Source organism: Hypanus sabinus, chromosome 8, assembly GCF_030144855.1.
Source record: "Hypanus sabinus isolate sHypSab1 chromosome 8, sHypSab1.hap1, whole genome shotgun sequence".
Lineage (NCBI taxonomy): Eukaryota > Metazoa > Chordata > Chondrichthyes > Myliobatiformes > Dasyatidae > Hypanus > Hypanus sabinus.
Window position 1 is genome coordinate 56,476,834 of NC_082713.1, and position 26,062 is coordinate 56,502,895.

General features: G+C 41.8%; 1 protein-coding gene across 6 annotated transcripts in view; it reads left to right on the top strand.

Annotated features, from left to right (window-relative positions):
* Positions 1 to 26,062, top strand: part of cmc4 (C-x(9)-C motif containing 4 homolog (S. cerevisiae)) — a 75,430-nt gene that overhangs the window by 44,785 nt on the left and 4,583 nt on the right. For 2 of the 6 annotated variants that reach the window (XM_059977238.1, XM_059977239.1), the window contains exon 6: positions 4,344 to 6,693. The exons of 1 other annotated variant lie outside the window; for it this stretch is intronic. In XM_059977238.1, coding sequence (XP_059833221.1) covers positions 4,344 to 4,479 — 136 coding nt within the window. In that variant the 3' untranslated portion in view covers positions 4,480 to 6,693. 3 more of the 6 variants (XM_059977240.1, XM_059977241.1, XM_059977243.1) reach the window with 3 other exon arrangements.

Genomic DNA, 26,062 nt, shown 5'->3' on the forward strand with positions numbered 1-26,062 from the left:
AGAATAAATAACCAGCCAGGTAGAAAAATTTATAACTCTCAATCAATCCAGCGAGACAATGGCAGAAAAAGAGAAAAAAAAACTTGGATGATCTGGGGTAAAGACGATGAATTAGAAATGAAAATATATTCTGAAATGGTTCTGTATGAGGGAGGTGGAGAAGGTTCCTTTGGGGCAGGAGGGGTGAAATTTTCTCATTAGCAACTTCAGACCTCCAGATGAGGTATATAAAGTTCCTGAGCATCACAGTGGTGGGATTGCCCGTTGAACTGGAGACAATTTATGCATGACTATATGGTTATAAATTAGGTTTCCTGGTAGCAGACAGAGATGAATGAGCCCTTACTTTGTACTTATTTGGGCTTTCAGCCACACTTTACAGCTGAAACCCAGATGGCACCTTTAGTACATTATCACATCTGATCTCACTGCAGAATTGTATTATGCAGATTGATATCATTGCAATGCATTTAATAGCCTCTGCACTGGAATGGTCACATACAGAGACCTGTAATTCTGCTTCCCATTCCCAATACACATTTTGCAATTTTCAGATGAGTTTGCTCTTTGAATCCATACACTGCACTATGTAATTTTCAGAGTGATTTGCTAAAGAACTGCAAAGGACATTCAACCTTCATCGAATCCAAAATAATGGAAATTTCAACCTGCCTCCATTTCGTATTGTACCAGCTCTGGAAACATATTGTTCTCTCTCTGGATGAAAGTTATTAACTGTTTCCCTTTGATAAACATGGTTTCCACAAAGATTATGAAGTCATGTAGGAGAAATGCATTAAAATAATGGTATCCCATTAATTTTAGATGGATATAAAATCACAGCAACTATAAGTGGGCTCATCTATTTTGTGCATAATTCATTAACATTGTGTGATAAGGTCTACTCTCAGCAGACACATGTAAACCTTGCATACAAATACAAGCATTTCTGAGACAACAGGCTTCACTGATAGTAATTTGATGGATAGAACCATAAATTGGGAAAGATTACTAGAGTCGTAATCCTGTCAGACTTTCCCAGCAGTTCAACACTGAACATTCAGTCTTACTCACAACTACAGGAATGAAAGTAGGTGGTAGCGGGCAACACTGTAATGAGTTGTGGCTATCACACAGTTACCACAAAGTCACGCTCAACTTGCATATTAGGAACCTGAAACCACTGGAAAGAATAAAGAGCCTTTCAAGACTAAGCTTCTATCATGTTCTTGTTGTCTCTTCTGCCAAATCAACAGTATTTTTCAATTAGTGTTAAGTGTTAGTGTGGTTTTAGTATGTAATTGGAATTTCACAACTCCAGAACCAGGTGAGTCACGAGCAGGGGAGAAGAAGGGGGTTTTGTGTGATAGGTGTGTAGGTATTTTTAGAAACAATGACCTCACTGGTGGGAAAGTTCAAAGAGATTTCTAATGTCAAAGCTACTCATTTTCTTTAAAGCAAACGTATCTAATTTGCATTGCTTTTATTTGGTGAGTCATTTTGAAGCTAGTTGCAGACAAACCAGGAAAGGTTATGCCTCAACTATACAAGTATTGTAAACATAGACATGTGCTTCACCACAGTAACCACACCCTTTTGGTCTCTAGCTGAAAACATGGAACCACTGTGAAAAGGATAAGTCTACAGCATCTGAATTATATATACTATATATCACCTTCAGTTCTTCCTTGATAGGATGAAATTTTATTCAGAGGTTATTTCATCAAATTTATTTACTTACAATAAATCATTTAACGATGACTGGAAATGAAATTGCAACAATCTCTGACATGAACCCGCCCACGTTTTGCAAATACAAGAAACATTCTTATCTCATTTCTTTTCAATGTTGCTGTAAAGTGCTGTTGTCTTTGGACATTTGTCAAAAGGCTTGTAAAAGAAAAGGAAGAACTACTGAGCCTGGGTTAATTCCATGACTGAATAAATCTGCATTTAAATTCAGTTTGTTCTGAATTTGTTGACCATGGCCAAGAAAGCAATGGTGTTTGGAATCCAATTCCAGATGACTTTGGACGTCACTAATAGGAAAGTGCATTCTGTGGCTGAGCCTAAGTGTTAATTCCAATGCAGTGCCAACAACTCTTCAGGAGGCTTTCTAAACTTAAGTGTTTCAAAATATTTGCTTCCCATGTCCAACTTGCAACATCTGCTAATTCCCCCATTTCTGTTTATTATGTAAAATGCACCCCATACCCAGGATCAGTCATGATTCAGATTTAAAACTGATGAAGGGGCTCTTGGACTGAAATGTCAATTGTTCATTTCTCTCCAGAAATGCTGCCTGAACTGCTGAATTCCTCCAACATTTTATGTGTGTTGCTTAAAGTTCTAACTTTTGTTTTCAAATTCCTCCATAGTTTTGCCCTCCACTATTCAATCCTAGATTTTATTTGTGTCATCAGTAGCTCTGGAACTCCACACCTCCCCAGCCACTGCTCTGCACTTTTTACATCTCCCCCCTTTTAGTTGCTTCATAAAACCCAAACATACTTTTCATCACCTGTCCTAGGTTCTTGCCAAGTATTTTGGAAGTTTTACTTAACTTAGTCCAAAATGTAACAGTATTGTTTTTGCCACTGTTGTCATCACTCATGCTCTTGGAGAATAAAATCTGGGTTGATGATTCTCAAGAATTGTACCTCTGCTGCCAAGGAGCACAGAATCCCCTCGTAATGAACTTAAGAATGGGCAATCAGAAAATAGATTTTAACAGGTAATATTCTTGACCAAATTGCTAAGAAAAGTTCAAGCACACTATAGTTGGCAGTTTCATGAAAGGATTGGTTTAGAAAGATTGTGGTAATAATGAACCTGGGTCCCTAAAACAAAAAACACAAGAAGTTGACAGGCATGTCCAGAAAGTAGATAGGAAGGCTAACGGAATGTTGGCATTCATCACAAGGAATAAGAAGTATAAAAATAGAAAACTTCTGAACCAACTTACCAGAACAATGATGATAACACACTTGGCATATAATATTAATTCCCATAATTAAGGAAGGATATCCTGCCATTAGAGGTAGTGCAAAGGGGGTTCACTTACTTGCTTCCTGAGGTGAAGGAGTTGAAGCATGAAGAAAGTTTGAAAGATTGGCTTATATTCATTTGAATTCTGAAGAGTGGTAGATAATCTTAATGAAATATATTAGCTTCTGTGAGGGATTAACACAGTGGATATTGAGAGGATGTTTTCCCTGAAGGGGAGGTAACTAGAATTTAGAGGGCATAGTTTCAATAGTTTGCCAATTTAGTACAGAACTAAGATGGAATTTATTCTCTCAGAGATAGATAAATTGTTGGAATTTTCTATACCAGAGAGCCATAGAGGCAAAGTCACTTACTATATTCAAAGCAAAGACCGACAGACTTTTGAGCTACAAGGAAGTATGGGGAGAGCTCAGAAAAGTGACGTTAAAGATCAGATATGACTTTATTGAATGGCAGAGTACTGTACACTTAATGGACTGATTAGCCTATTCCTATTTCATAAGTTCAAATCTTACATACCTGATCCAAAAGACTCTTGTACTGGCATTGGTCAAGCATAAAGTTAACTCCTCAAGATCTAAAATCCATCAACTAGTCAAGGCAAATCATTAAGACATTCTTATTGAAAACGTGTTTTTTGTCATTTAATGCTTGACTCCAAAATGTATATCCCAAAGTTCAAATTAGATTATTAGGCATGACATTGCTTGACCTCAATGTAATTTCCCTTCAGAAGCCAAATAGTCACAAACATAATATTTTTCTTTCTTCAATAAGTAGGTATGAAGCCTCTCTAACTCTGCCCCTGTTTTGTTCCAGTCCTCCTGGGTTCATTCCCACTGTTGGGACAAATCCTTCTGGCTGTTTACAACTGGGAAATCATTAATTTCAGCTTCCATATAATTAAGTTCCAGGCTCATGCAGATCTATAGTAAGCCTTGGAGCATAGTGAGTGACAGATGCTGGCTCATTTGTCACACCATTCTGCTGATTATCTCCACGTGGGTTCCAACAGGTTAGACTCACCTTGTAAAAATTGTGCAGCATTGTGTTGAAGAATCCACTTGTCTGCTTTCACACCTGTCAGGTCTGGCACAGGATAATATAGCCCATTCAATTGACTGAGTCTGTTCATTCTGCAGAACTGGGTAGAGTGTTTTCATTAAAGTTGTTTTATATTGATCCAACATTTTAATAATTTGGCAATACTTCAAGTTGTTTTAATCAACTTTAAAAATATCTGAAAAGTAAGAAATTAATTAAAAGTTATTTTAATTATCTCCGATATCAGATATTTAATAACTGTTTTAAATTAGTTCACCTACCTCTGACAGGAGGTACGTTATGCCCCAACTTTTCATTCACAAGTGTGAATACTTCAGGAACATGTGCGGCCTGAGACCAATTCACCTCCAAGACCTCAATACACTTCACTGGACAGTTCTGTGGTGCTCGGTGTCAGCTTCATAGAACATCTACATTAGAACTTCAAGCTAAATTCAATCTTTTGTCTACTCAACCTGTCGAACGCCAACTTCTCGAAAGTAAGAGTCGCTTTTACATTCATGGTGACAAATCTGGTAAATTTCTAGCCAATCAGCTGAGGCGTTCCAAAGCCAAACAACATATTACAAAGATCCGGAAGGAGAACGGAGACTTTACATCAGATCATTTAGAAATTAATGACGCATTCAAAAATTTCTATTCTCGACTTTACCTCTGAATCTTTGAATGACAATATCTCTGTTGATCAATTTTTAAATAATCTGAATATTCCTTCGCTTTCATCTGATTTTAAAGCCAAACTTAATGCGCCTATATCATCAGAAGAAATATCTTTTGTAATTTCTACATTGTCCTCAGGGAAATCTCCTGGACCTGATGGGTTCCCCGTAGAATTTTATAAATCATTCTCCTCACTTCTTTCTCCTCAGTTATTCTCAGTATTATCTGACTTGTTTAATTGCGGCAAATTGCCACCCTCTTTTAATGAGGCATCTATTATTCTTTTATTAAAAAGGGGTAAAGACCCAACAGAGTGTTCCTCGTATAGGCCGATCTCTTTGCTTAATGTTGATGTTAAAATCTTGGCTAAAGTTTTGGCTTATAGATTAGAAACTGTTATTCCCTGTATTATCTCTGATGACCAAACTGGTTTTAATAAAAACCGTCTCCCTTTTTTTAACATTTGGCGTCTATTCAATATTTTATATTCACCTCCAACTGGGATTCCTGAATGTGTTATTTCCCTCAATGCGGAGAAAGCATTTGATCGTATAGAGTGGAACTACCTTTTTGCAGTTTTAGAAAAATTTGACTTCGGTCAAAGTTTTATCTCTTGGATCAAATTGCTGTATTTGTGTCCTACTGCCTCTGTTTTAACTAATTTTCAGAAATCCCAGTTATTTAACCTCAAACGTGGCGCCCGTCAGGGATGCCCTTTAAGTCCGTTTCTCTTTGATTTGGCTATAGAACCTTTGGTGATAGCATTTCAAAATTGTCCTGAATTGACCGGGATTTGGAGAGGGGGTGTTGAGCATAAAGTTTCTCTTTATGCTGATGACTTATTACTTTTTCTTTCAAATCCATCTACATCCTTACCTCCAATGTTTTCACTTCTGGACCAGTTTAGCCAGTTCTCTGGCTATAAACTTAATTTACATAAGAGTGAACTTTTCCCAATTAATAAAGAAGCACAAGAATTAACATTTCGTGATCTCCCTTTTAAAGTAGTCCATAATCAATTTACCTATCTCGGGATTACAGTCACAAGGAAGTTTAAAGATCTCTTCTGTGAAAATTTTGCCTATCTTGTATATACTATAAAACAGAGTCTGGTACAATGGTCACCTCTGTCTATGTCTTTGGTAGGTCGTATTAATGTTGTTAAAATGTATGTTCTCCCTAAACTTTTATACTTATTTCAATCAATCCCAATTTTTATTCCAAAATCTTTTTTTGATTCCTTAGACTCTATTATTTTGTCATATCTGTGGAAGAATAAGCACTCTAGAATTAATAAAGTCTATCTCCAAAAACCTAAAAAAGAGGGTGACATGGCTTTACCTAACTTTCATTTATATTACTGGGCAGCCAATATACGTTGTGCTACCTTTTGGTCCTTTTTCCATGGCCAGCCCAAGTGCCCTAATTGGGTGGCAATGGAGTTGAGCTCCACTAAAGAACTATCTATCTCTGCACTTCTTGGCTATGTACTCCCTAGTAGTTTGTCCAGATTAATAGTTAATCCTCTTGTTAGACACACTTTGCGTATTTGGGCTCAGTTTAGGAAATTTTATGGTTTCCATGGTTTTTCCGTTTCCAGCCCTGTCGTACATAATCACCTTTTTCTACCCACTATGTATGACTCAGCATTCTATGATTGGTATAGGAAGGGCATTAGACATTTTGAAGATCTTTTTATTGATAATCACTTTGCTTCTTTTCAACAGCTCTCTGCTAAGTTCAATCTGCCCAATGCTCATTTTTTAAGATATCTCCAAATTAGACACATTATTGTTCCTTTAATTCCTAACTTCCCTGAAATGCCTGAGAAAAATGTTATGGACTTTTTTCTTTCCATTAATCCACTAGATAAAGGTTTAATATCATGTATTCAAGATAAATTAGCAGCCTTACGACGTGCCCCTGTGGATAAAATTAAAATGGCATAGGAGCAGGATTTAAATACCTCCTTATCTGATGAGACTTGGGACTCGATTCTCAAATCGGTTAATACAACCTCTCTTTGTGCTCGCCATTGCCTCTTACAGTTTAAGATTGTTCATAGAGCCCATATGTCTAAATCTAAATTATCTCGATTTTACCCTAACATCAGTCTGCTTTGCGATAAATGCAAAAGGGGTGAGGCCTCTCTCATTCATATGTACTGGTTTTGTCCTAGCTTGGAGAAATTTTGGAAAGATGTCTTCATAACGTTATCGTATATTCTGAATCACCACCTAGAACCAAACCCTTTATTTGCTCTGTTCGGTTTCTGGGGTGAGACAGATTTACGTCTGAGTTCGTCTAAGTGTCAAATATTATCATTTACCTCTCTCTTGGCTAGACGTTTAATCCTTCTTAGATGGAGAGATATTGCCCCGCCCACACATGCTCAATGGCTTAATGATATTATGGCCTGCTTGGACCTTGAAAAAATTCATTATTCAATTCTTAATTCGGACTTAAAGTTCCATAAGGTCTGGGAACCTTTTATTGAGTACTTTTATAACCTTCCTCCTAACTAAGGTTTTTTTTCTCGGTCCCATGCTTTCAGCTCCTTTTTCTTTTGGTAGTAGGCATTAATATCTTCTGTTGCTAAGTGTATTCACAGTTTGGGGGTTGGATTGTCCTGATTTATAGTCTCTATATTGTGTTGTGGGTGGTCTGGAGTTTCCTTTGTTTGTTTTGTGTTGTGGGGCTTGGGGAGGACACTAATTTTACTTGTTTTCAATTTGGGTGCTTTTTCAACTTTCTTTCTCTGTATCAGATTGTTATTGTATGCTTATTTTTGCACTGTATCAATGTCCTTCATTTTGATCTGGGTTTTTTTAAAATCTGTAGTTATGTAGAAAATGTATAAAAAAACTAATAAAAATAAAAATAGAACATCTACATCCAGCCCAGTTAAGTGCAGGCAGCCAACCAATCCAGCATGATTCAGCCCAGTTTCTTCTACATCTTTCCTCATTTCTTTGAGTGTTATGCTTCTGTGATTCACCACTATTTTTACTGAAATTAACTAAGTTAATTTTGCCATCAACCACAGTTATAATACATAGGACTTCAATGTCAAGTTCATACAAGAAAAACAGTCATTGTTACAGCTCATTATCAGATAATGGATATAGAGCGATTGTCTCTTTATAATTAAGCATGGTCAGCAGAGAAACTGTGAACATAATTGATCATCTACTGAAAGCTAGATATTGGAATTGGTATATTATTGTCAAGGTACAGTGAGAGGTTTGTCTTGCATACTGTTCATGGTACTAAGAAAACAACAGATGCAAAATTAAGTGTAACAGCTACAGAGAAAGTATAGTGCAGGTAAACACTAATGAGGTAGATTGTAAACCTGGTGATGAAGCTTATCAGCTCCTATCTGAGTGTTGACTTGGATCGGCTCCAATTCACCTACCGATACAACAGGTCTCCAGCAGATGCTATCTCGTTGGCTCTTCACACAACCCTGTAACATGAGGGCAGCAAAGCTACATACATCAGGATACTCTTTATCAAATTCAGCTCAGCATTTAACACTGTCATCCCCTCAAAACCTATGAGTAAACTCCAAGAATTGGGTATCAATGCCCTCTTGTGCAATTGGATCCTGGATTTCCTCATTTGCAGCCTCAAGTCAGTTTGATTTGGCAAAAACATCTCCTCCACGTTCTCCATCAGGACTGGAGCACTGCAGGGATGTGTACTTAGCCCCTGCTCTACTCACTTTACACCTGTGACTGTGTGGCAGAGCACAGCTGCAGCATCATATACAAGTTTTCTGATGACACCACTGTTGTGGGCTGTATCAAAGGTGGTGATGAATCAGCATACAGGAGGGAGATTGAAAATTTGGCTGAGTGGTGTAATAACAGCAACCTCTCACTCAATGTCAATAAGACCAAAGAACCGATTGTAGACTTAAGGCAAGGAAAACCAGAGGCCCATGAGCCAGAAATCATCAGAAGATCAGTAACTACAAATTCCTGGGTGTCACTATCTTAGGGGCCCTGTCCTGGATTCATCATATTACGAAGAAAACACAACAGCATCTCTACTTCCTCAGGAGTCTTTGGAGATTTGGCATATCACCAAAAACCTTGTCAAACTTCTGTAGATGTGTGGTGGAAAGTGTGCTGAACAGCCTGGTATTGGAACACCAATGCCTCTGAGCAAAAAAGCTGAGGAAGGGTAGTGGATTCAGGCCAGTACATCACAGGTAAAACCTCCCAACCATTGGGCAGATGAGATCAACAGTGAGATCCAACGCCCAGGAAAGCGATTTTGCAATGCTTCGTGGAGAGTGATGGGCATGACAAAGCACAGAAGTCACGGTCATCCACAGCAACCAAGAATGACCCCAACTGTGATGGCAGCTTGTACCACTGGCCCCAGAATTCCAAGGTGAAGTGAGTGGAACTGTACCAATGCAACAGGTTTTCCACTTTAAAAGCACTCCTGCATGGCTTTCCTGTCATCTTCAGATAGGACAGACAACTACAGGTACTACAATACATGAATAAAAACTAGTGAGTGTCAGTGAGGATGTGGAAAATTTCCTTAGCATTCTGAGAAAGTAGTGGTCAACTTTCCTTACTATGGAGTCTACATGGTTGAACCAGGACAGGCTATTAGTGATGTTCACTCTTGAGAACTTGAAGCTGTCAACCCTTTCAACTTCTGCACCATTGATGTAAACAGGAACATATACACAGCCCCCCTTCCTGAAGTCAAATGATCTGTTCTTTTGTCTTGCTGACATTGAGGGAAAGGTTGTTGTCAATATACCACGTCACTAAGCTTTCTATCTCTTTCCTGTACCCTGACTCATCATTGTTCCACATATGGCCCAATACGGTGGTATTATCTGCAGACTTGTAAATGGAGTTAGAAGAGAATCTGACCACATAGTCATAAGCATACAGGGAGTAGAGTAGAGGGCTGAGGATTGGCACTTTTACAGCCCAACGGAGGAAGAGCATCTTAAAGTTAAAAAAGACCTTCTGTAAAATAGTTCTACAATTCATTTTTGGGATCTGGGCAACATTTACTGCCCATCCATAGTTGCCTCTGAGCTGTCTCCTTGAATGCTTGCAGTCCCCTGATGAGCATTCTGAAACAGGATGGAATTCATTATGTAACAGCGCCGTCCACTTGAGGGGTGTATAGCCCATTTCAGAGTTAACTGCATGGGATGATTCTGGCAAAACCTGTGAGCCAGACTGACTAAGCTCTTCAGACTTCCATCTCTGAACATCATAAGAGAGAATATGAGAGAGAGGGAGGGAGAAAAATGAGAGACGTAGGAAAGGCTGCAGATGACAGAAACCTGGAACAGCACAGAAATGCAACAGGAACACTGCGTCAATGGAGGGAAATGAACAGTCATCATTTTTGGCAGAGACCCTTCATCAGAAATGGAATGGGAAAGGGCAGAAACCAGAATAAAAGGATAGGGGGAGGGAGAGGAGCACAACATGGGAAGTGGCTGATTTTTGGCTTGTGCCTAGGCTCATGTATTGTTTATTTTGTGCCTATAAGCTGAGTGCCTTGTTTATATCTGTGTTTCTTGTATTTGTGATCTTAGCTACCTGTTATGGTTTGTACAGCTCTTTGGTCAACGGGTTGTTTTTACGTGTGCTTTACAAATAAATTTGACTTGACTTGATAGGTGAATCCAGGTAAAGGAGAAAGAAAGGAGGACCAGGGAGAGAAAGGAAGGGAATGATTTGAGAAGCTGGGAGAGAGAGGTGAAGAGCAGAAGAAAGAATCTGTTACGAGGTGACAGTTGACCATGGAATAAGGGCATGAAGTTGGGGAACCAGGGCGAAGAAGTTGGAGGCAATGCACAGGTTGTGAGGTTAGGTAAGGGAAAAGAGAAGAAGCGGCCACAGGGGTAAGGGAAAACGGTGGAGAAGAGGGGCTTGGGGGAGCAACAGGGGGATTAATTACTGGAAGATGGAGAAATTGATCAGGTTGGAGACAACCTAGAGGAAATATGAGCTGTTGCTCCTCCAGCCTTCATCTGCTTCAACGAGGCAGTAGGAGAGGCTATGGTCAGACCCGTCAGTCTGGGATTGGGAAGTGGAATTAAAATGGCTGGACACCAGGAGATCTAGGTGTTCAACGAAGCAATGCCTCCATTTCGCTTAGTGGACACTGCATCAAGAACCACAGATGCCATAAATGACACTGATGGATTCACAGATGACATGTTGCCTCGCCTGGAAGAACTGTTCATGACCCCAAATGAGGGAGAGGGAGGTAGCGGCAGTTGTAAAAATGAGCTCAGGTACAGGGTTGAGTGCCTGGAGGGGAGTCAGTAGAAAGAGAAGAGAGGAAAAGGGTGTTACAGAGAGAAAGAAGGCAGAGGTGTGGGAAGTGAAGGTGATATGGGTGAGGCTGCTTTGATAGCAGTGGAGGGGAACCCCCATTTTCTGCAAAAGAATACTTCTAGGAAGTCCTGGAATTGAAAGCCTCATCATGAGTAGAGACGTGGCAGACATGGGGAAACTGAGAGACAGGGCGAGAAGGGGGAATAGTCAAGGAGTCAGAGTGTTTGGAAAAGATACTGGTGGATCATTTTCAATATACGAGATCCTGCAGATGCTGGAAATCCAAAGCAACACACACAAAATGTTGGAGGAACTCAGCTGGTCAGGCAGCACCTATGAATATGAATAAACAGTTAACATTTTGAGCGGAGACCCTGCATTGGGACTGTAAAGGAAGAGGGAAGAGGGAAGCTGGAAGGTAATTGGTGAAGCCAAGTGGATGGGGGAGGGGGTGAAGTAAGAAGCTGGGAGGTGATGAGGAAAAGGCAAAAGGTTGGAAAAGAAGGAATCTGGGGAACAGGAGAGTGGATTTTTGGAGAAAAGGAAGGAGGAGGAGCCCCAGGGGGAGATAATAGGCAGGTGAGGGAAAGAGGTAAGAGGCTGAAGTCGGGAAATGAAGAAGAGGGAAAGGGGAGTGGAGGAAAATTACTGGAAATTGTAGAAATCAATGTTCATCCCATCAGATTGGAGGCTATCTAGATGGAATATGAGGTGTTGCTTCTCCAACCTAAGAATAGCCTCATCGTGATAGAAAAGGAGGTCCTTAACCAACATGTTGAAACAGAAAACGGGTTAGGAATTGAAATGGTTGGCCATTGGAATATTCTGCCAATTGCGGATGGAGCAGACGTGCTCAACAAAGTAGTGCCCCTCCTCTTTCCATTTTTCCAATGATCCACTCTCCTCTCCTATCAAATTCATTCTTCCACAGCCCTTTGCTTTTCCCAGTTATCACCTTCCAGCTTCTTACTTCATCCCCCTCCCCCACCCACCCGTCACTTATCACATTTAGCCTGTACTCCTTCCACTTCTCCCACCCTCCACCAAACTTCTTTTATTCCGGCATCTTCCACCTTCCTTTCCAGTCCTGATGAAGAGTCTCAGTCTGACACGTTGACTGTATAATCATTTCTATAGATACTGCCTGATTTGCTGAGTTCTGCCAGCATTTTGTGTGTGTTGCCAGTGAATAATCTGTCCAGAGATCGTGGTTTGTGGCCACACCCTGCCTAATATTAGTTGTGCACCACTCTCTGCAGCATAGTTCTGCAGTTATATAACCAAAATTGTCACATTTTGCGTCATGAAGAATACTTTTGTGGAGTGATGTGTGTTGGACTAATGAAGTTCCTTCAAAAGAGAAGATAATGCCATTTATTTCAAGAAAGTTATGGAGAAGGATAGGTCTGACCCATGGGTTAAGATTCTAAGTTTGAGAAATGCCTATTTTGATGGTATTGATACTGATCTGGCAAGAGTGGATTAGGACAAGTTGTTTTCTGGCAAAGGTGTGCTTGGTAATTGGGAGGCCTTCAGAAGTGAAATTTTGAGAGTACTGAGTTTGTATGTTCCTGTTGGAATAAAGGGCAAGGAAACCTTGGTTTTTGGGAGATATTGAGGCCCCAGTTAAGAAGAAGAAGAAGCTGCATAGCAGGAACAAATGAGGTAATTGAGTATAATAAATGCAAGAGATTACTTAAGAAGGAAAGCAAGAATGAGAGAAGAAGGCATGAGGTTAGCTCTGCAGACAAGTTGAAGGAGAATCCCAAGGGCTTTTATAGATATATTAGCAATGGACAAAACTGGTGCTCTGGAAGATCTGAGTGGTCAACTTTGCATGGAGCTGTAAGAGATCCTAAATGGATTTTTTGCATCTGTATTTACTCAGAGGATGGGCACAAAGTCTATAGAAGTGAGGCAACACAGTAGTGAGGTCATGGATTGTATACAGATTTCAAAGAAGTTGGTGCTTGCTGTCTGGAGGCAAATTAGGGTGGATAGATCACCAGGATCTGAAAAGCTTTTTCATCGGAACCGGTGGGAGGCAAGTGCAGAAATTGCAGGGGCCTTAGTAGAGGTAGTTAAAACATCTTTAGCCATCGGTGAGGTGCTGGAGGATTGGATGATAGCTAATGTTGAAGAAAGGCTCTAAGGATAAACCAGGAAATTATAGGCCTGTGAGCCTACCATCAGAATTAGGTAAGTTATTAGAAGGTACTCTAAGGAACCAAATATTTAAGTATTTGGATAGACAGGAACTGATTAGGAATAGTCAACGTGGCTTTGTGCATGGTAGCTCATGTCTAACCAATCATACAGAGTTTTTCAAAGACGTTGCAAAGAAAGTTGATAGAAGATAAGCAGTGGATGTTGCCTACATGAACTTTAGCAAGGCCATTGACAAGATTCCATATTGAAGATTGTAAGAAGCTTAAGTGACTTAGGAGTCAGGATAAGATAGTAAATTGAATCAGACATTGGCTTTTCTGGGAAAAGCAAGAGAGTGGTAGTAGGTGGCTGCCTCTCTGACTAGTGGTATGCCACATGGATCGGTGCTGGGTACGTTGTTGTTTCTTATCTGTATCAACAATTTGAATAATAATGTGGTAAACTAGATCAGCAAATTTGCAGATGACACCAAAATTGGGTGTGTAGTGGACAGCGAGGAAGCTTATCAAAGCTTGCTGCGGGATCTGCACCAGATGGAGAAATGGGTTGAAAAATGGCAGATGGAATTTAATGCAGACAAGTCTGAGGTGTTGCATGTTGGGAGGACAAACCAGGGCGGGTCTTACGCAGCGAATGGTAGGGCACTGAGGAGTGCAGTAAAATAAAGTATCTGGAAATACAGATCCATAATTCCTTGAAAGTGGCATCACAGGCAGATCAGGTCAGAAAGAGAGTTTTTGGCAGGTCAGCCTTCATGAATCATACTGCTGAGTACAAGAGATGGGATGCTATGTTGAAGTTGTATAAGATGTTGGTGGGGCCTAATGTGGACTATTGTATGCAGTTTTGGTCAACCACCTAGAGGAAAAAGAAGATTGAAAGAGTGCAGAGAAAATTTACGAGGATGTTGATGGGACTTGAGGACCTGAGCTATGGGCAAAGGTTAGGACTTTATTTCCTGTAGTGTTAGAGAATGAGATTTGATAGAGGTATACAAAATTATGAGGGGTATAAATAAGATTAATGCATGCAGGTCTTTTTAATTGAGGTTGTGTGAGACTAGAACTAGACTAGAAGAGTGAAAAGTCTTCCAGTCAAACTGATACCAGCATACAATGCTCCTTTGGTCAATATCTTCTGTTTAGATCATGGAGCCATCTTGCTGACTTCTTTTATGTCTTTTACATTTGTTTCTCATCTTGAATGTGGTTCTGGAACTGTTGGAGATCATTTGGAGGCTTCAATGCTCTGCAGTCTCGGAGATTCAGAGGCAGAGGCAGCATGAGTGAACACCGTGGCACAAAGGCTGCAGGATGGAGTGTGAGCCAAAGTTTAACCCCATTTTGTCAAATGTAGCTTCCATTGATTGCCGAGTAAAGTGGTGAGGATGATTGAAACATCAACGTGGGTTTGGAGATCGGTTGGGTGTTCCAGCACTCTGCAGTCTCCGAGAGGGTTCCAGGAGGCAGCGACAGAGTGCACGAACCTCACAGGCCAGGATGCAAGCTGCTGTTTGGCTCCATTCCACCGACTAAAACTTGCATTGTTTGCTGGCTAAAGCAGCAAGAGCGACTGAAGCATCGAAGCAAATGTGTCGGGCGAGCTCTGGCAGCCCGTCTACTGATCGCTGTGCTATGCTACCAGAGAGGGCACAGCCTGCTGCTGTGGAGTGTTGCCCAGGTTTTCTGTGTTTTGGACGTGGACTTGGACTATGAATTTTTTGTTAAGTCTTATAGTTTTTATATTCTTTTATTTTTGTGCAGGAAGAGGGATTTGGGGGTCTATGTGCCTGGTCCATTTTGATCATTTTTTTGTGCAGGAGGAGGAATTTGGGGATTCATGATCATGCTACCTTTCTTTCTTGGTTTCATGGCTACCCGGAAAATTGAAGAATTTCGGTGTTGTATACTTTGATAGTATGATGAACCTTCAAACTTTTGAAAGGTGAACTGTTTAAGGGATGATGAGGGGGAACATATACACTCAAAGGATTGTGACGGTGTGGAATGGGCTGCCAGCAGAGTGGTGGATTCAGGCTCAATTTCAACATATAAGAGAAATTCGTCGGAAATGTTATGGATCTAGATGTGGTCCAATGTGGTGCAGGCAGCAAATAATGTGGCACAGACTAGATGGGTTGGAGGGCCTGTTTCTGTGCTGTAGTGTTCTATGACTCTGTGATTTTATGGCTTAATACCATATTACTTAGGAGTGTAAGAAGTTAAAGACATTGTACACCATTGGGCAGGCCTTACATGGGAAAGGGTCTTCTGTTCAGAGGTTCTACCCATGCAGAGAATGTGTATAAATCAGGTGAGATTGGAGGGTTGTGAGCAAAGTGGTCCAAGGTGGGGAGGAAAGCAGGGGCCAGTATGTAGTCTGGATGGGTTTTAGCCATCGAATGGTAGATGGAGGGATTGGTCTGGCATTTCAGTCCTGTGGGGGTGAGATGGGGTTGGGGACAGGAGTCCAGTAGTGTAAAAGTGTGAAGGGGACAATTAGGCAAAGAGTGCAATCTGGCTGTGGGGTATGAGGTTAAGCCTTCATGGCCATGAGAGTGTTATTCAAAGTGGGCTTACACGAGTTGCATTCCCAACCTCAGACTCCCCAGCCTAAGCAGAACTTAAAGTATCTCTGAAACATACTGTGAAGGCCATCTACGTGGTTGTGGCCAGCACCATCTATGGGCCACAGTGCATTTGTGAGAATGACAAGGTGCAAGATGAGGTGCCATTGGGCTTCATCATGTGTGTCACTTACCACAGTGATTACAGAGGAACCTGAAAGAAAATCACTGATTTTAAACCACTTCCACTCATTCCCCAATTATCCATTCTGCTTGATTTTTGTTATTGAATTGTTTCAGATTCTGGGCAAGTTGTATAGGGGATACCTGCTACCGGGAAGGTTGGGGAACTTTGTAATGTATAATGAATTGAGAACAAAACTTAAGAACCCTGACTCGAGGATTCATTACAAAAGCGATTTTTATGTGTCACCTTCAGACAAAGACTCCACACTGACAGTCAAAAATCTAAACAATATAGCCCAGATTTACATTGAACACCACCGTGATAAAGGAGTTGTGGCTTCGCTTAAGCTATTAGTCTGAAGGCCCCATTAAATTTCCCACCAACAGTCATTATCAAGCCAGCACAGAATTTTGATTGATAGTGCTTGGTCTGAAGTGGTGATTCCCAAAGGGAGTGATAACACCCCCCTCCGGGGGCAATGGAGTTTCTAAGGGGCTAATAAAGATATAGAGGGTGTTGGAGGGTGGCTGTCAGTAGTAGGAGGGGCAGCTGGGTTTAATTTAAGAAATAAATTACTGATTATAAGGATTTGATCTTCAGTGCCTCAAAAAATTGATTACAATGATCACGTAATCACCTCATCTCTTCCTAAAACACCATTCTCTTAGACTTTGCTCAAAACACATTATAGTTGTTGAAAAGAAATGTGACACTTCTGTATTTGGCAAATCATGAGAAATCTAGACTGCAGAAATCATGTTATTTCCAGCCCAGCCCGCGCATGATTGCCGTTCACTACAGTAGTACAGTGTTAATTAGCACAATTCCCATAATCTAATCAGCAGTGACACAATTCCTGTAAATTAGGGTATTTGCCCTTTCAAATGGTCTTGACTGCATTTCTCTAGCCATGGCCCAACCAAGATATTGCTGCCCCACTTTATGTACCTTCAGGCAAAGAGTCAGGTGGTGTCTGAGCTGTGATGATGTGATAACTTACTGCTTTATTGATCACAACACTTGAGGTTGGACTAAAACAATAGGTGATTGACGGTGATCATTAATCCATAATGAAAATCCCAAAAGCAGACCAAATGAAAAATAAGTACAGACAGTATAGTGTGGAGTATCTGAAATATGGGTTTATACTAGCACCAAGCAACCAACAGCAGCCAATGTGTCTGTTGTGTGAAAAAGCTTTTTTCATCTGAGGCTGTGAAACAGTACAGGCTCCTTGAACATATGAAGAGAATACACTCTGGTAAAGCAAACAAGATCTCACAGTAGCTTATTTTCAGTCAGTTCTTGAAAGGGAAAACACTTCAAAACACGTTTGCCAGCACTTCACCAATAAACAGTGTTGGTCTGCGTGCTCCATACACCATTTCATTGCTCATTGCTAATTCTGTAAAGTCCCATACAATTGGAGAAGAATTGATTCTGCCGGAGGCAAGTGAGGTTCTGAGTAGGGTTTTGTATAAGTTACCTGACCAAATAATTAAAGCAATTTCACTCAACTCTGCTCAAAGATGAATTGATGAAATGTCTGAGAATGTGGAATGGCAGAATTTGCTCTGCAGTTGGATGAGTCAACTCTCCCAGGTAATGAGTCTTTGCTTCTTAGTTATGTTTGCATCATAAAAGATGAAAGCATAGTTTGAGACTTGTTATTTGCAAGGAGACAAGAAACAGTTATGAAAGGAGAGTCAATATTTCAGATTGTTGAGCAATTTTTCAAAAAGAAGAATATTCCACTCACTAACAGTCTTGCTTGTGCCACAGATGGGACACCTTCAATGACAGGATGGCACCATGGGATTATTACTTTCTTGAAAAAAGTTGTACCTAATGTATTTACCCTTCACTGTGTAATTCACAGACAATATCTTGTCACAAAAAAAGCTAAGTGATTGGATGTAGAAATCATTAAATACACAGCGGTAAACAAAATCAAGTCCCATGCTCTCAATTCTTAAAAATTTTGAGACATTTGTATTGTAAATGATGAACAGTTTGAACGCTAGCTGTTGCACATAGAGGTCAAGTGGCTCTCAAAAATAAACTGAGACACTTCCATGTGCTTTTTGAAACTGATAAAATTCTTTGAAGACTCAAATGCTTCATTCAATAATCAAACCAAGGATGCCAGGCATGACATTGCTTATTTGTCAGAATTGTTCACAAAGTTTAATGAAATTGGTCTTCATTTGTAAGGAAGTTATGTGAATCTTATCAGTCAAATCAGTTGTCTCCACATTTCAGTCCAAGTTAACCACGTTTGAGTGCAACATTGGCCATTGCAACCTTTTCCAATTTCTGAGCGTCTCTGAATTGGAAAAGAAAGTAAGAAAAACAGATGATGATTTTCAAGTATACCATGTCCTCCTGGGTGAACTGCATGAAAATACTCATCTCACAGAGATTTGAAGATCTTCTCTTGATCCTAATTCCCGATTGCGTAATAAATTCACTTCTGAACACTTGTAATGAGGAATTAACAGGAAGGATGGAGATAGAACCAACCTCGCTGCAAAATAACTTCGAGCTGAAGCTGAGGTTCAAAAAATCATACCAATACAGAAAGACACCTGAACACTATCCTGCATTATGGAAAATGGTCAAGATGTTCCTTATTGCCTTTCCAATGTCATATTTAATGGAGCACAGTTTCAATGCAGTCACCCAGCTTCTTTCAAAGCAATGAAACTGACTGCAAATTACAGAACATAGCGATCTAAGACTACTTCTGAGTGAAATTCAGCCTGATGTTGAGAAGCTGATATCACTGCACCAAGCCCATCCATCTTATTGAAAGGTGAAAAAGCAATGTAGTAGTGAATACTTGGACTACTTGTGTATGTTTTAACGTAGTTGATGAAAATTGTCTTTACTGTAATTAAATAAAGAAAAAAATATTTTTGTAGCTTTAAATAGGAATTTGCAATTCCTATTTTCTTTCACTGTGGATCGCAAATCAAAATAGTTTGTATTTTTTATGCTGGAAAGAGAGAAGGAATATGGTCTAGAAGCCAAGGGGGCGGAGACCCAAAAAAGTTTTGGGATCCATTGGTCTAAAGCTTTTTCCTACCAGTAACAAGCCAATTAGGAACAAACAAATTAACGAATAATTAATAAGGATTTCAAGGACTACTAAGTACAACCTACCTTTTACTGTTCAATTGCTGCTGAAGCTTTGAAAAAGACTGAAACTTGCAAGTATAACTTGATAAGACTTTTCTAGTAATTTGTCAATATTTAGTTTGGAAGTCCACTTAAAACGGGAGAGTGCTGTGCTCTTGCTCGATCAATTAATAGATGAGATTGATTTATCCACCCCAACAGAAACAAGCAACTGAAAAAGAGTATTTGGTCATGAGCACCTTAATCTGCTGAAAGAATGGGAGGAGGCCAGCCATAGCAGGAAACAAAGAGAGACAGAAGGTTAAATGGCAAGATACCATCTCCTACGTATATAGAATCTCCTCCCCTATCCACAACACTCTGCGATGACAAAAATCCTCCATATACTTCAATATCCTTTAGTACTAGGGCTTTCCTGCAAACCGAACACTAAAAGTCAAGAAGATCAGTGCACATCTTCAATGAAAATGGGATGTTGAATCACGAAAAATATACAGGACTGGAGAGGGGGGAGTCTGATAGGAGAGGACAGAAAGTCATGGAAGAAGGAAAAGGGGGAGGAGCAGCAGAGGGAGATGATGGGCCGGTAAGGATATAAGATGAGTGAGGGAAATGGGAATGGGGAATAGTGAAGGAGAGGTTAGGGGGGCATTACCGAAAGTTTAAGAAATCAGTGTTAATGCCATCAGGTTGGAGGCTACCCAGACAGAATATAAGGTGTTGTTCCTCCAACCTGAGTGTGGTCTCATCACAACAGTAGAGGAGGCCGTGGACTGACATGTCAGAATGGGGAGGTGGAATCTCTTCCATTTTGCATACGTCCCATCATCAATGCTGCCCTCAACCACATCTCTTCCATTTCCCCCTTGTCTGCTCTCACCCCACCCTCCCGCCATCCCACCAGGGATTGGATTCCTCTTGTCCTCACGTACCACACTCCCAGCCTCTGCGTCTAGCGTGTAATTCTCCCTAATTTCTGCAATCTCCAATAGGATCCCACCACCAAGCACATCTTTCCCTTCTCCCCCACTTTCTGCTTTCTGCAGGGTATTGCTCCCGACGTAACTCCCTTGTCCACTTGTCCATCCTCATTGATCTCCCTCCTGGCACTTATCCTTGCAAATGGAACAAATAGACAATAGACAATAGGTGCAGAAGTAGACCATTCGGCCCCTCGAGTCTGCACCGCCATTCTGAGATCATGGCTGATCATTCACTATCAGTACCCAGTCCCTGCCTTGTCCCCATATCCCTTGATTCCCCTATCCATCAGATATCTATCCAGCTCCTTCTTGAAAGCATCCAGAGAATTGGCCTCCACCGTCTTCCGAGGCAGTGCATTCCACACCTCCACAACTCTCTGGGAGAAGAAGCTCTTCCTCAACTCTGTTTTAAATAACTGACCTCTTATTCTCAATCCATGCCCTCTGGTACTGGACTCTCCCAACATCTGGAACATATTACCTGCCTCAATCCTATCAAATCCTTTAATTATCTTAAACGTTTCAATCAGATCCCCTCTCAATCTCCTCAATTCCAGCGTGTACAAGCCCAATCTCTCCAATCTCTCTGCGTAAGACAGCCCTGCCATCCCAGGAATCAACCTAGTGAATCTACGCTGCACTTCCTCAATTGCCAGAATGTCCTTCCTTAAACCTGGAGACCAAAACTGTACACAATATTCCAGGCGTGGTCTCACCAGGGCCCTGTGCAAATGCAAAAGAACATCCTTGCTCTTGTATTCAATTCCCCTTGTAACAAAGGCCAACATTCCATTTGCCCTCTTCACTGCCTGTTGCACTTGCTCATTCACCTTCATTGACTGGTGAACTAGGACTCCTAGGTCTCTTTGCATTTCTCCCTTACCTAACTCGACACCATTCAGACAATACTCTGCCCTCAAGTTCCAGCTTCCAAAGTGGATAACTTCACATTTATTCACATTGAATGACATCTGCCAAGTATCTGCCCACTCACCCAGCCTATCCAAGTCTCCCTGTATTCTCCTAACGTCCTCTTCGCATGTCACTCTGCCACCCAGTTTAGTATCGTCAGCAAACTTGCTGATATAGTTTTCAATGCCCTCATCTAAATCATTGACATAAATCGTAAAGAACTGTGGTCCCAATACAGAGCCCTGTGGTACCCCACTAGTCACCTCCAGCCAGTCTGAGAAACACCCATTCACTGCTACCCTTTGCTTTCTATCTGCCAACCAGTTTTCTATCCATGTTGAAACCCTGCCCCCAATGCCATGAGCTCTGATTTTACTCACCAATCTCCTATGTGGCACCTTATCGAATGCCTTCTGAAAATCTAGGTACACAACATCCACTGGCTTACCCTCGTCTAACATCCTTGTTACACCCTCAAAAAACTCCAACAGATTAGTCAAGCATGATTTGCCCTTGGTAAATCTATGCTGGCTCGGCCTAATCCTATTTCTGCCATCTAGATGTGCCACTATTTCGTCCTTAATAATGGACTCAAGCATCTTCCCCACGACTGACGTTAGGCTAACAGGGCGATAGTTCTCCATTTTCTCCTTCCCTCCCTTCTTGAAAAGTGGGACAACATTAGCCACTCTCCAATCTTCAGGAACTGATCCTGAATCTAAGGAACATTGGAAAATGATTACCAATGCATCCGCAATTTCCTGAGCCACCTCTTTTAGGACCCTCGGATGCAGACCATCTGGACCCGGGGATTTATTAGCCTTCAGTCCTACCAGTCTACTCATCACAGTTTCTTTCCTAATGTCAATCTGTCTCAATTCCTCTGATATCTTATGACCCTGGCCCATCCATACATCTGGGAGATTGCTTGTGTCTTCCTTAGTGAAAACACATCTAAAGTACTCATTAAATTCTTCTGCCATTTCTCTGTTTCCCATAACAATTTCACCCAATTCATTCTTCAAGGGCCCAACATTGTTCTTAACTATCTTCTTTCTTTAGCTTTTGCTATCTTCCTTTATATTCCTGGCTAGCTTGCGTTCGTACCTCATTTTTTCTCCCCATATTGTCTTTTTAGTTAAGTTCTGTTGTTCCTTAAAAACTTCCCAATCATCTGTCCTCCCACTCACCTTAGCTCTGTCATACTTCCTTTTTTTTAATGCTATACAATCTCTGACTTCCTTTGTCAACCACTGTGGCCCCTTCCCCCTCTTTGAATCCTTCCTTCTCATTGGAATGAACTGCATTTGCATCTTTTGTATTATGCCCAAGAATATCTGCCACTGCTGATCCACTGTCTTTCCTGCCAGGGCATCCGCCCATTTAACTTTGACCAGCTCTTCCCTCATGGCTCCGTAGTCTCCTTTATTTAATTGCAACACTGACACCTCTGATCTGCCCCTATCCCTCTCAAATTGTAGATAAAAACTTATCATGTTATGATCACTACTTCCTAATGGCTCCTTTACTTCAAGATCACTTATCAATTCCTGTTCATTACACATCACCAAGTCCAAAATAGCCTTGTTCCTGGTTGGCTCAAGCACAAGCTGTTCCAAAAATACATCCCTTAGACACTCCACAAACTCCCTATCCTGGGGTCCAGCACCTACCTGATTCTGCCAGTCCACCTGCATGTTGAAATCTCCCATAACGACTGCATTACCTTTAGCACATGCCAATGTTAACTCCCTAATCAACTTGTACCCAATATCCACGCTACTGTTTGGGGGCCTGTACACAACACCCATTAGGGTCTTTTTACCCTTACTGTTCCTCAGCTCAATCCACACAGACTCTACTTCCCCTGTTCCCAAGTCACCTCTTGCTAAGGACTGAATCTCATTCCTCACCAACAGGGCCACCCCACCCCCTCTTCCCATATTTCTGTCTCTACGATAGCATGTATACCCTGGTACACTCAATTCCCAGGCCTGATCCCCCTGCAGCCATGTCTCCGTTATCCCAACAATATTGTCGTTCCCCATTTTCATCTGAGCTTCAAGCTCATCTGTCTTATTTCTGACACTACGCGCATTCAAGTATAGAATTCTTAGCCCATTCCTCCTCTCTTTGCTTAAAACACTGTCTACTGTACCTAACCCAGCTCCTTGAACTTCCATCGGGCAAATTGCACCCTGAATTTTGATGACCTTCTCAAGATCACCCAAACCTTGTACACATTTAATCCCATGCACCTCTCTGGATCTGGATCCCTGCCCCCTGCACATCTAGTTTAAACCCCCCCCCGAGCAGCACTGGCAAACACTCCTGCAAGAATGTTAGTACCCCTCCGGTTCAGATGTAGACCATCCCTTCGAAACAGATCCCAATGTCCCTGGAACAAAGACCAATTATCCAAAAACCTGAATCCTTCCTTCCTGCACCATGCTCTCAGCCTCGTATTAATGTGCATAATCATTCTATTCTTCGCCTCGCTCGCACGTGGCACAGGTAGCAATCCCGAGATTGTCACCCTGGAGGTCCTGCCTTTCAGCTTCACTCCTAACTCCCTGAACTCTCTAAGCAGAACCCCCTCACTCACCTTACCTACATCGTTGGTCCCTACATGGACCACTACATCTGGGTTCATGCCCTCGTTCTCAAGAATAGCCTGCACCCGATCTGAGATGTCCCGGACCCTGGCACCAGGGAGGCAACATACCATCCGAGACTCCCGATCTGCCCCACAAAATCTCCTAACTGCCCCCCTGACTATAGAATCCCCTAAAACTATCGCTCTCTTCTCTTCCCTCCTCCCCTTCCTAGTTGAGGGTTCAACCTCTGTGCCAGAGGCAGGACCACTACAACTCATTCCTGGTAGGTCATCCCCATCAACAGTATCCAGTATGGTATACTTATTGTTAATGGGAATGGCCGCAGGGGTGCTCTGCTCTCTCTGCCTGCTCCCCCTGCCTCTCTGGACCGTCACCCATCTGTCTACTTCTTGGTTTTTTGGTGTGACTACCTCCTGATAACTCCTATCTATCTCTGCCTCCACCTCCCGAATGATCCGTAGTTCATCCAGCTCCTGCTCCAACTCCCTAACTCGGTCTGATAGGAGCTGCAGCTGGACGCACCTTTTGCAGGTGTGGTCATCAGGGACAACTGTGTTGACCCTGACCTCCCACATACTGCATACGGAGCACACCACTGCTCTGACTGTCTCCCCCATACCTGAACTGGATTAATAGAATAAGTCTAAAAAGCACCTAGCAACCTTACCTTCTTCCCCTCAGCGAGCAATCACACAGGCTTACCGAAGTCCCCTTACGCCGAAGCCCACTTAGCCAAAGCCCAGGACTCTGCTTCCACGGACTCCGCTGCCCACTCTGAAAAGAAGTCCTGCCTTTTAAAGAGCGCGCTCGACGCTGACGTCACTCGCGCCTGCGCAGTTCCCCCTCCTCCACAAATGCTACACCTGCCCCTACACCTCCTCCCTCTCTAGCATTCAGGGCTCCAAACAATCCTTCCAGGTAAGGCAACATTTCACCTGTGAGTCTGTTGGGGTCATCTACTCTATCCGGTGCTCCCAGTGCAGCCTCCTGTGTATTGATGATACCCAACTTAGATTGGGAGATCGTTTTGCCGAGCACCTACGCTCCATCCGCCAGAGAAAATGGAATCTCCCACTGGCCACCCATTTTAATTCCACTTCCCACTCCTAGTCCAGTATGTTAGTCCATGGCCTCCTCTACTGGCACAATGAAGCCACACTGAGGTTGGAGGAGCAACACCTTATATTCCATCTGGGTAGCCTCCAAACTGATGGCATGAACATTGATCTCTCAAACTTCTAGTAATTCCCCCCACCTCCAGCATTCCCCATTCCCATTTCCTGCTCTCACCTCATCTTCTTACCTCCCTCTGGTGCTCCTCCCCCTTCCCTTTCTTCCATGGCCTTCTGTCCTCTCCTATCAGATTCCCACTTCTCCAGCCCTGTATCTCTTTCACCAGTTAACTTCCCAGCTCTTTACTTCACCCCTCTCCCCCTCCTGGTTTCACCTATCACCTTGTGTTTCTTCCTCCACTCCCCCCCCCCCTTACTCTGATTCTTTATCTTTTTTTCTCCAGTCCTGATGAAAAGTCTCGGCTTGGAACGTTGACTGTACTCTTTCCATAGATGTCCCCTGGCCGGCAACAAGAAGTTGCATTCCTACAACTAGTAAATAGAAAATACCACCCCACAGTCTAGACCAGGGGCCGGCAACCCGCGGCTCTGGAGCCGCATGCGACTCTTTCATCTCTGTGCTGTGGCTCCCTGTGGCTTTGGAAACTAAATGACGAGAATTTAATTAAAATGTATTTCATGTTAGTTTGTTAGTTTTTGAAATGTAATTCTAAATTTGAAGATTGCGGTGATCTTGTACAATCTAAATAAAACGTGTTTTTATCGCTATTAATATACGTCACCACTGCCAATGCCTGACACCCGCCAGTGCGCGATTTCTTTAATTTTTCGATCCAAGGTAGGCTAACTATGGAGAATTCTAAAAAAAGAAAAGTGACTGAAGAAAACAGAACGTTTAATGATACGTGGGCAGATTCATTTGCTTTCACTGCTGACGAGACTGGTTTATCGGTATGCTTAATATGCAATGAGAAACTAGAAAACAACAAAAAGTCAAATGTCGCAAGACATTTCCAGGATAAACACGCAGCCTTTGCTCAAAAGTATCCGGATGGAGTTGAGAGACAAAAGCGTTTCGGAACTGATGCGGAAGGTTGATCTGAGCAAAAATCATTTCAAGAATTCGATGAAGTCTGGAAAATCAACTACATATGCTAGTTTTGTTGCCGCTCAGGAAATAGTCAGGCACGGGAAGCAGTTTACAGAAGGTGAATATATAAAAGAAACTTTCATTAAGATTTCAGAACATCTATTCACGGACTTTAAAAACAAGAGTGAAATTGTGCAGAAAATCAGGGATATGCACCTCTCTGCAAAGACTGTCAAAGACAGAACCATAAAAAT